The sequence below is a fragment of the Lytechinus pictus genome, chromosome 17 (genome assembly GCF_037042905.1).
Source record: "Lytechinus pictus isolate F3 Inbred chromosome 17, Lp3.0, whole genome shotgun sequence".
Lineage (NCBI taxonomy): Eukaryota > Metazoa > Echinodermata > Echinoidea > Temnopleuroida > Toxopneustidae > Lytechinus > Lytechinus pictus.
The window spans coordinates 24,333,676-24,345,412 of record NC_087261.1 but is presented as its reverse complement, the minus strand read 5'-3'; the positions used below and the strand labels follow the sequence as shown (position 1 = coordinate 24,345,412).

Genomic DNA, 11,737 nt, shown 5'->3' with positions numbered 1-11,737 from the left:
CGTAGTTTTGATATGGATTGAAGTTAGTTACCCCAAAAATCTCGGGTGTCCAGACACTTTTTTGAAGCCTTTTCTTTTGTCTTTATAAATATTATTCATTGTAATTTGTATTTGTAATCATCTTCCATTTTGTTCTCTTATATTAATATTGCCTAACATTTTGTACTAAAAATTGATGAAACTTTGCTTTTAATTTTTTTCAAAATGACAGTCTAAATTTCATTGTCCGGACACACAACTAAGTTACTGGGTATATTTTCAATTTTGGTGGGGAAATATTTCAGAGGCGGCGAAGGGGAAGTCAGCCAGTGCAGTGTGACATGAGAAACTGCAGCGCCGCAAATTAATCAGAAAAATATTGTCGAATTGTCATCAATCATTCAATGAGGTTATTTAGAAAATGTCACTCAAGTTGTGAGCCAAAAACTGTCTGTATTTGGTTGTGGAGCTCAACAACTCAGAGGACAATCGCCGGTACACTCGACAGTCGACCGGCTCCTGGATTGTCGAGCTCGACCCATTCTCACTCACCATCATGCACGCACATGCACACTCGTTCGGTCTGCTTGAATTCTGTCACTTGTCATTTGCATTCAAACATCCATTCATTCACATGCAGTGCACACATAAACTGGGTGGGAACAATATTCATATCGGTACGAAATAATGACTCTAGCATGACATCGAGAGGGAAAAACGTTTAGGAATTAAGTGGATCCATACCTTGGCCCAAGCCTTTACTCAACCCACTCACTTGTTGAGCTCCTTGGCACCTACAAATCACAAAATCGTCTTTCATTGATTATTCTCGTCATCTGTAATTTTCGCGATTCCGTCAGCCATGTTGACAGTCCAAGTTCTAATGCATTTTGGGTACCGGGAATTTGGAATAGTCCATTAAAAATTATAGGTGTACGTATTTACTTTACACCCTTTTTTAATCAATATAAACGTATAATGATAAATCAAACAAAGTGTATATTTTAATGAATTCAATATATAATGTTTCATAAACTTTTTGATCATCAGGTAATAAATTGGTACACTAGGTACATAAAACATTATTTTTATCCCCCCTACAAGGTTCATGGGTTTATCCAAACAAACTGATCGGCCAGGGCCGTGGGAAAACAAGAACTCCACATTACATGCATACAATTTCTCCATAGTCCCACGTACGTATTTATTTCAACATTTTCTTTCATTCTGAATATTGAAATGGGAGATCCTGTGGCGATTCCGAGCCAAGAACAAAAGAAGAAACAGCCATTCACAAAACAAAGGCGATGGACTGATGGAGACAGTAATCCCTGTTTGACTGTAAGTTTGTCAGTTTTTTATTTTAAAATTTGACACTATTTTGTATTTACTTTACTCTGAGACTGAGTCTGACTCAGCTCTGAGTCTTGATTTAATAAAAATAGCTTAAGACTTAAGCTATTTTTATCAATATTTATTACATTATGGACATGGTCATGGGCATGGGTATGTTGAGACTCAATCATCACATCAATGAGCTGAGAGTGGTGATTTTGAAATTTGAAAATTGAATGTGCTGTGTCATGTGTGTGGCTGGCTGTGCCTGTGCGGAATGGAACTGGATAGAGACTCAAGAGAGCTGGCAGCCGTCTGTTTCGAGGAGTTTTGTAACAACATATTAAATGTTTTTAAAATTTCTCCTCGTACGCAGACGGCTCACAATCGACGGTGCTCATCGATTTTTGTCTTTATTTCATAAAATATAAAATAAAGAACTGGACCAAAATAAGATTATTCTATTCTGTTTTGGCCTGAAATGCACCAAAACGGGGAAAATCAACTTAAAAAGAAGAAAATCAATGACTTACTTCGGCTGTCGCGCAACTCCCACTCCCTGGTTTATCCAAACTTAATTAACATTTATGAAATAGGTGTATTAACTATTATTTCAAGCATCGCATTTGGTAGACAGGAATAACCGTCGTTTCTGGGGATTTATTCAACAATTTCTGACATTTTACTATAATCCCCGTGAGTAAGCCAACGCAGTTCAGCGGAACAACCAGAATACAGAGACTGAAGCTTTTGGTCTACGCATTTGGCTAATATGCGTCACATCATAACGTCCAACTTTTTTTGTGCATGCACGGCAGTGCAAAAGGTGCGCAACGAAAATTAACATTGCACGCTCAAGCAGACCAGTGCGGTAGAAGTCCCAGGAGAAGTCCAACAAAACTACTGTAACTTTTTAAGAATTTGTTTCTGTGTTGCTATTCTATAAAACAAATAATGCACTTGCTCTGTCGTGCGTAAAAGTAAATGCAGAGAAAGCTCGGTTTCTTCAGATGGTGCACACTGGGCACTCGCCGCCAGCGGCTTGTGCACAGTGCGGCACCTATCTGAACAAAACAGATGGGCATGACCTCCGGCTCAGCGAAAAGAAGTTTTTGGAAAAATTTCCTCGATGCCAATCCTGTCACTTTTTATTGTAAACCAAGTCTCCCATGGGAGATGGTCCCCCATATTACCGATGGGCATTTTCACCACAGATGGACACAGAGGCAAAAAAATCAAATTGATATTCATGTCAAATGCTTTATGTTTTTTGATAAAACAAGACCTGAAGTTTCTGAGACAAAATTTTTTTCCGACTCTGGCAGCCATTTTTTATTTCAAAATGGCTGCCAAAGTATGGATACAAATTAGTGTTGAAAATAGTATATTGATACATATTTTGTTTTGACAGATTTTTAAAGAACAGGTTTGATCATGATGTTTTTGCCTGTGATTTAGCTTGCTATTATGACACTTTTTAAAATCCCACAGAAAGAAACACCAGTAATTCATTCATCTGATAAAAAAACATTGATGAAGTATGTGGTATGGTTTGTAATGTCAGTTACCGAAAACATTAACTTTTTTTTCTCATTTCCTGGAAAAGAGGATATATTATATGAAACTTGGTAGATTTCCTCTCTAGGTAACACCCCTCCCTTCTACACCAAAATTAAAGATTACCAATTAACAATGAAGCCATAGGGTACCATTAAATATATGTAATGTCAGTTACCAAGTGGAAAATGTAATGTCAGTTACCATGATAAAACGTTGGTTACCAATATTGAAATGCAAATATGTGGTCAATTTTATGGTGAAGAAATATTGTATACTTGTTATTTAAGTCTTTCACTTTAAAAAGTCACACCAGAAGGAGCTTGCTATTGACTTTTAAAAGGTATAGTTCACAAGGAATACTATATGAAATTATGAAGGAAGTTGCATTCCCATCATGCAAAAAAAATTACTATGAAATTGTTTTGTACATGTACTTACCAAGTACCTAATTGTTTGTATCAGACAATTTTTTGTTTGGTTTTTTTATTTTTTTTTTGGGGGGGGGGGGTAGGGGGTACTTTTCCCAACTAAATCTGCAACATTTTTTAAGCTTAACATTGTGATGAAGGGGATTTCCAGGGTCCCTTTTTTAGTTTCTAGGATTCTTTTGAGCATTGCCTCGCTAAAAGTAAATTCCTGGTTTTTATACCTGTTAGTAGTGTGGATGTGTGATACAATTTTGTTTTTGGTTTACAAGTATAGATGAAAAGTGAACTTTGACAGTTCTGATCAATGTTGCACGGATCTACTAAAACTGTTTTTTTTCTAATTTACAAATAGTTCAGTTTCAGTTTAGAAGCTGGAGTTTATTTTTTGTTGACAGCTTAAAAAAGAAATTAGCAAAGAAAATGATTAAACAAATTATGAAGAGAATTGAAATCCGACAGATATGAACAAGCATTGCTTGCACTGACCAGAATAGAAATCAATAAAACTACATGGCTGCATGAGTTCCGGGGGAGGGGTACGTGTAGCCTAGGGGGGGAGACCCTTATTCATTTTGCCTTTTTTGAGGGGAGGGGGAGGTTGGAGAAGGAAAAGGTTTAAAAAGTCAATATAAAACTGATGAATATATTATGGGTGTATAGTCAGAAAAATCCATGTGTACAGTCAATGCAATGTTAAATTACTATAGGAAAACATGTAGCAGCTATTACCCCACCCCCCCCCCCCCCCCCCCCCCCGAGTAAGTAAAACATACATTTCTTATCTTTCGATAATTAAAAATGTGAAGTATTATGAAACTTTTATGATTTTAAAAAGCCTTACATATAAGTACCAAGAAAATTATGCCTTTGAAAACTATATAGCACTGGTAAATGTTAATGTGCATTGTCAGTTACATGTACCAACAAGTAATTATAAAAATGTTCAAATCAAAGAAAGGAATTAAGAAAAAGAAAAAGTTTTTTCATTGAAATGTTCCTAGATACTCGGGTATACTTCCACATCAAGCTCACTTTCATGTGAAGCCCTGCACAGAAGATAAAATGCAATGATTCCACACATTTGACTTCCATGTGTTATCTCTATGGCAAATTAAGTGTAATGTCAGTTACCGTAATGTCAGTTACCAGCATGGTTGTGGAAAAATTATCATAGCCCCCAAAAGACAAAAACAAATTGTTTAATATTTTGACACATCTTAACCTAGTAACGGAGGTATATTTACATATTCAAATTATTTCGCTGTCTACTCAGGGACATGAGATATTTCAATTTTAATGAACACCCTGAAATTGCATGTCCTTTTGCGTAATGTCAGTTACCGACACATTTTTGCTTGCTGATGCGTAAAAAAATAATGTTACATAAGAAAACTTAGTATCAGAGTATACAGCAAGGTTCACTTTATTAACTCTATCAAAAGCAAACTCCCATCATTTGTTGTTTTATAGATACACACAATGAAAGGTGTGAAAACATTGTGCCGTGTAATGTCAGTTACCTTGAAAATGCCCCGATATATTTTTTTGGGGGGTGGTATTTTTAACATTCCTGAAAATTAGGATCAACCACACTATACTTGCTTCGTCTGCAGGCACAGACCCTGATTGAAACTTTGATCAACAAGTGGGTCTCAACGCAAAGACAAGTACATACAAAACTTGCCATTATTACAGACTGCACATTCAGACCTTTAACTTGAGTGAAGGGTTTGCACAGCAGCCTAATATTTGCATGATGTTGTGCATGAATGGATTATTAATTGCAAATGTGACCTACCACCCCAAAACCACCAATAAGTCGCCAGGTAAGGTTCTCTATAAATAGCCAAAAAAGTAAATTGGTCTTCAAAAACCCAAAATTATTAAAAAATAGCTTAATATCTGAAAGAACAATTCTTCTTATTCATACCGTGAAAATTTGAAGTCATGAAGTTGAATTAACGAAAATATACAAGAGTTTATTGGACACTACTTTTTCGGACTGCTCGGAAGTTTCACTGAGATTACACAGTATGCACATCTCATGCTTGAGTGAACCCCAGACTTCAAACCTTGTTTTCTCCTTATTTTTTAAGCTCTTGCTTAATCTCCTCTGCATTCAAACAAGTTCTTGTAATGGTTATTGTTGGTCAATTTCAACATATTATATATCATTTTAAAGCTTTAATAGAGGATAAGTCCACCCCAACAAAAAATTTATTTGAATAAAAAGAGAAAAATCCAAGAACCATAACACTGAAAATTTCATTAAAATCGGAAACTGTAAAAAAGAGAGTTATGACATTTTAAAGTTTTGTTTAATTTCACAAAACAGTTATATGCACATCCTGGTCGGTATGCAAATGAGGAGACTGATGACATCAACCACTCACTATTTCTTTTGTATTTTATTATATGCTGGGGTGGACTTAACCTTTAGGAAGTGAATTTTTAAGCTCAATAAAAAACCTCAATATTCATTATTGTCGACTTATTGTTGGTTTTGGGGTGGCAGGTCACATATATATACTTCGCTATTGGGGACGTTTTAAAAATCATTTGTAGAGGAAAAATAAATTGAATTGAATTGAATATAGCCAAGTATGTGGAAACGATATTAGCTACACAATCCTACTGTACATTATTCATTGGTCTTGATTTCCCTCTTGAATATTTTGGAAAATTTTGTTTGTTCTGTTCTGCTTCAGCAGAGAAATCTCATTGATCTTTTCTATTTCACTTTTATTTTTCAGGAAGCGAATGCATCGTACCAGTGCCTTCATGATTATAACTTTGACAGGGAGAGATGTAAAGGATACTTTGCCAACTATAAGAATTGCAAGAACTTTTGGGTAAGCGCTTGAAGGAGAAGTTCATGCTGATGCCAAGTTAATAGTAAAATCAGATAAGTACATATGTAAGAGAAAAAATATTAGTGATGATTTGACCAAAATCTACAAAGAATCAGAGGGTTCATCTTACCACAGCTTTGGTGTACATGTTGGACCTGATGAGACCAAAGTTAAGTGAATCTCTCAAATATGGGAAACCACTGAATATGACAGCACCAATTGAACCTTGTTTTGGGATTAATCTCTCAAGTTTTTGAGCTCTTAATAGTATCATTAATATTTTAGTCTCTGGCGTAAAGATGGAGAGGAAGAGGGGGTTTGGGGCATGCACCCCCCCTCAATTTATTTTTTTCTAAACACGACCAAGAAGAAAAAGAAAAAAAAGCTACCAGTATGTAGAAATTGGTGAAATATACTTTTTTCTGAATATTTTTTAACAAATTTGTTACACAATTAGATCTTTGTTTGAGGACAATTTTTTTTTCGCTAACTTCGCTTTCTCACATCTTTTTAGAAATTTTCACCTACACGCGTCATGTGGCCCCTCAATATTTGTTTTGTCTTTTTACACTACTTAAATACTGATTACGTGTTGGAGCTAGGGGAGGCAATATGATTTATGCTTCCAACACAGAACTATCAATACTTATTAAAACCAAAACCTTTTTCATATTCTGTTTTGATGATCAAATGGTATAGTGTTAATCACATGTGAACAACTTGTCTATTAAAAATGCAATCACAAACCAAATCCCAATTCTTCAAACTAAAACAGGAAAAATTGTAGCAAGAACAAATGTTTAACCCTGGGGAAAAAAATCACTTGCTTTACATGTTAATTTTTGCACTATTCTATTCTTTTCAGGGCAAAATTATGAAACAGCGAAGGAAAGACGGAATCACACCGGTGCTCCCTGATCCAGAAGAAAGGGAGAAAATTTTAGCAGGATTCACATGAAGTTAACAGGACAGAATCCATGCGGGTTTAATACAGAATCCTTAAAGATGAACTGATATATGTATTTGAAGCAATTTCATATTCTGAGTGAAAAAACAATTTATACTTTATTTTGCAAGAAACACCAACCTGTGTATTGGAACAGATGATGCCATGCAGAGAGAAACTTTTCAAAGAACTGTGGAAGATGGTGGTTATTCATTATTTGCCTCCAAATTTTTGTGTTTGATAATCTGAAGACAAATCATGGGAATCAATTGCAAATTAGGATTTTTTTAAAACTCTCTACATGGACTTGAAGTTGTCAGACCACTCAGTTATCCTCCTTATGTCTGTTTATATCTTGTTAATGACAAAAGAATGTACGATAACTTTTCCATCATAGCAATCACCATGCTACTGGGCTTAGCAGCTATTTAAAACTCAAGGTTTCAATGATGGCGAATATAATGGAAAAGTTGCTGTAATACATGTAAGTCTTAATGAAATAGACCCTCAGGCCCCGTCGTACAAAGAGTTGCAATTGATCAAATCAACCAAAATTTAGAAAGCCAGGAACACCCATAGAATGCATGTTAATTCAAAATGTTTTCTCAATCTGATGTACATGTTCATCATTGTCTTGACAATTCAGTGTGCTTCCTCTTTGCTTGCATAGAACATTGTTCAAATTTCTTGGAGGAAAAACCATGACATGGATGGATTTCCATATAGTTGAGGTACATGTAAATTGGATCAATCGTAACTCTTTGTAAGACGGCACCCATTATTCATGAGCATTCAAACTATTTGAGCTTTATTTTCATCATGTCCAATATTAAGGCCCATTGGAGGCTCTATCACAACTAATTCACCACTGATTTGTATGACTGCCAAATACATGAATAGTATGTATTTGATACTAATGGGGTGTTGCAAGAAACTTGCGATCAATCAGTCATATGTCTTGCAGCCAATTGCAAATTAGTGATTGATTGCTAATTTGCTACTTGAATCAAGAAGTTTAATCTGATTTGCTACAGCTAACGTTGATCTATCAGTTGTAAATTTGCAACAGAATATTTGCAATTGATCGCAAATAGTTTCTTGCAACGCCCCATAAGTCATACAAATGTGATGCATATAAGGGAGCTTTCGGATGTTATCACCACCCACAATGGGTAGTACTATCAATCACTATGGCGATCTGTAACATGTCATTTGGATGATCATCACCACATTTCATCGACAACTGTGTAATATGACGTGTTGCAATGCAACAGCAATGGTGACATTATAGCACATCACAATCAAATAAGATCGCACTGTGCATTGTGAGATGTGAGGCATTACAGGCAACCAAAGTTCCGTCCGCGTACATACTTGGTCACAATGGTGATCAGTAGGTCCATTCAGACATCTGTTATCTACAACGTAAACCAGTGATCTATCGTCAATGGTGATTGATGGCACTTTCCATTGTGAATGGTATACAAATAATGAATGGTATACAAATAATGAATGTTTATGAGTGCAATGGACAGAATACTTCATGAGGTGAGAGATGAAATGATCCATTCAACGAGGTGTAGCCGAGTTGAATGAATCATTATTTCATCTTTCACCGAATGCACGAATGAAAAAAAGTTCATTATTTGGTTTATATGTTTATATGACACCTAAAAATTGTTTTTTTTTCCATATGAAATTTATGAATTTTGATGCAAAACATGCTCATGCAGTGCGAGTTCGGTCTGTTGATTGTTACGTAATTACAACATGCGCACTGCTGGTGCATGAGCTGCAGTCTCTGTGCGCGCGTGCAATGGACAAAATCGTATGGATCCAAAATTGCACGGTTGACGACGTCATTGCAAAATGGGCTGAATGAACGATATCAAACAACCAATCAAATCACAAGGATCTATCTAGGTGTCATATAATGCTATTAAGTATCTGGGCTCCGTAACAGAGGTTTGCGATGAATTGCAAATATGGACGAACACCCCTGATTGGTCCCTGGTCAGTATTTTAAAGGAGAATGAAACCCTTGAAACCAGCTGAATCCATATCAAAGAGAAAAATCAAAGAAACATATTGTTGAAAGTTTGAGGAAGATTGAATGAATAATAAGAAAGTTATGAGCATTCGAATATTGAGATCACTCGTGCCATGTAGATCCTCCCAACGGCAATGCGACCAAGATCTGTGATATCACACACGTACAACTCCCTCATTACTTTAGTACTTATTTCACTTATATTCTCACTTTTATAGAGTCTATCACAAGGTGAGGTGAGGTGTTCTCTTTATGAGATGACAAGTACAGAGGTTTCACAACATTATATCATTGATGAATCGTTTTGTCATATGATTAGAATGAGCAAAAAGAGATGTTTTGGGGTATATTTTCAGTGTCCAAATGGGAGAGTTGTACGTGTGTGACATCACAGATCTTGGTCGCATTGCCAATGGGAGGATCTCCATAGCATTAGTGATCTCGACATTCAAATGCTCATAACTCTTTTATTGCTAGTCCTATTTTTCTCAAAGTTTTGTTGATCTTATTCTTTGATTTTTCTGCTTTCACAAAAGCTAACTTGCTCCAAGAGTTTCATTCTCCTTTAAACTTAATGCGCATGTAATATTGATATTGATTGGTCAGTTCATTTAGCGATCGCTAATCGCTAATCTGTGTTACGGAGCCCTGGAGGTGATTTAACACAATCTAATGCTAGAAAGATGGATTCATGAAACATAATTTTTCATAATTTATTACAGTATTAAATAATATTCATATTGCTAAAAGTCATTTGCATAGAGTTCATTTATAAATTATGGTTATATAAACTTTGTGCTATACACAATAAGTACATGCATAGTCCTGAGTGTTTCTTTGGTTTGGAATACATAACTATGAACCTGATCAGAAAGGAGAGATTTTGGACATTTGTTGCCAAACTTCGACCATTATTTTGTTGTCTGTCACATTAATTACAAAAAATTGTCTGATCCCTGATTTATGATTAATTCATGATTTATGCAGGTTTGATTATGAAATGAATATTTCTTTAAAATAAAATTCCTTCAGTAATTTCATTTATTTCATGCAGGTACACATACATGTAAGCCCTACTGTATCAGATATCTTTGAATTCAATTAAATATTCAATATTATGAAAAGGTGTCTCAAAGTGAAGGTGAGATGTGAAAGAGACATGTTGTAAAATCCTGGCACAATCATTAATAATATTTTGTTTTGTTTTGAGGGAGCACTGACTGATCTCTCTTTAGCAATTTACGGTAAACAATTTATAGGCACAGAATTACCTTATTTCAGGTATAGAATATCATAGTTAATTACAAGCCCATTGGTAACCGGTAAAGGCCAAATTTTAACTTCTTTTTGTTGCCAATCATGACTTCTATGACAAAGGGGATTGCAATTATACATAGCTATAAGTTTCAACTCCAGGGGTATTCAAAGGACTATTAATCAGGTGCAGATCCATCTGGATTAGACACAAAAAACATTTCAGGTGCCATATTCAGCGCGCAACATGGGGGGGGGGGGGTGGTTAACAATAAAGCAATAAAAGACAGCAAAACAAACTCCAGTCTTTATTAATGTTTTTCTGAACTTTTTAGGACCAGTAAATTCTAGGTTTGATCAGGTCAGACCAGAAAATCAAAAAGGTTAGTGTGGAGCCCTGCCATATTGTTTTTTGCACAATACTCTTCCTCTCATAACTATCGTGTCTAATCCAGCTGGATCCGCACCTGTTACAATGTTCATTGTATGGAAGACCAGAAAGACAAGATTAATAAAGGACAAGACCAAGGCCATATTGTCCTAGACCAAGGACTTGAGGCCTCCAAGGCTAAAACCCGGCACACACAACACGATCTGTTGCGGTCCCAGATTAAAAGAAATTGCAATAGCATTTGATAAGAACATTTCAACCTATAAAATCTTTCCAATCATCCTGATGGTAGTATGAATACTGAAATCTAAATTCCAGTCAATTTGAGAAATTCCGTTTGGAATAAAACTTTACGGAAGACTATAAGAACGGCTGGTGACCCATTCTTGTGGTAAATGATATACAATATATTTCCATAAGTACTGATTTAGTTCCTGAGAAAGGGTCACCAGTCATCCATAGAGTGAGTTGCTCAAAACTTACACACTACTTTATATGAAATACCCAGCGGGTGGGTGTTTCATAAAGCTGTTCGTAAGTTATACCTTGGTCACATTTGCTCTACGGCGGCCGTAGGACGGCGAGCCGAAAACGGCCGTTTTAATATTTTTTATACCAGCTACATATAGATGGTTTGAATAAATATGAATAAAACAACTATTTTTCGACTCCCCGAACGGCTGCCGTAGAGCAAATGTGACCAAGGTATGAAGAGCGACTTTAAGAACGACTGGTGACCCTTTCTTACGTGCTATTAGTAATCACCATTGAACATTAAAAGGTGACTATCATTTACCACAAGATAGGATCACCAGTCGTTCCTAAAGTCATTCTTAACATAAAAACAGCTTTATGAAATGGCCCCCAGGGCCCTATCTGACAAAAAATTTGCGACAGATCAATCAAAACTATAGAAAGCCAGCTATGCCTTCACTGTCTCGA

General features: G+C 35.8%; 1 protein-coding gene across 2 annotated transcripts; it reads left to right on the top strand.

Annotated features, from left to right (window-relative positions):
• Window positions 1–598: 598 nt before the first annotated feature.
• On the top strand, window positions 599–9,961 carry LOC129280050 (coiled-coil-helix-coiled-coil-helix domain-containing protein 7-like). Of its 2 annotated transcripts, XR_010296366.1 has the most exons (6): window positions 599–656; window positions 1,226–1,320; window positions 6,056–6,154; window positions 7,020–8,870; window positions 8,995–9,117; window positions 9,704–9,961. XR_010296366.1 is itself a non-coding variant. In XM_064112680.1 (4 exons), exons 1-4 carry the CDS (start codon window positions 614–616, stop codon window positions 7,110–7,112), a joined length of 330 nt encoding a protein of 109 aa, XP_063968750.1. In that variant the 5' UTR covers window positions 599–613; the 3' UTR covers window positions 7,113–9,961. The 2 variants fall into 2 exon arrangements, 1 of the variants encoding a protein (XP_063968750.1); XM_064112680.1 differs by having other exon boundaries at window positions 7,020–9,961.
• The last annotated feature ends 1,776 nt before the right edge of the window (window positions 9,962–11,737 follow it).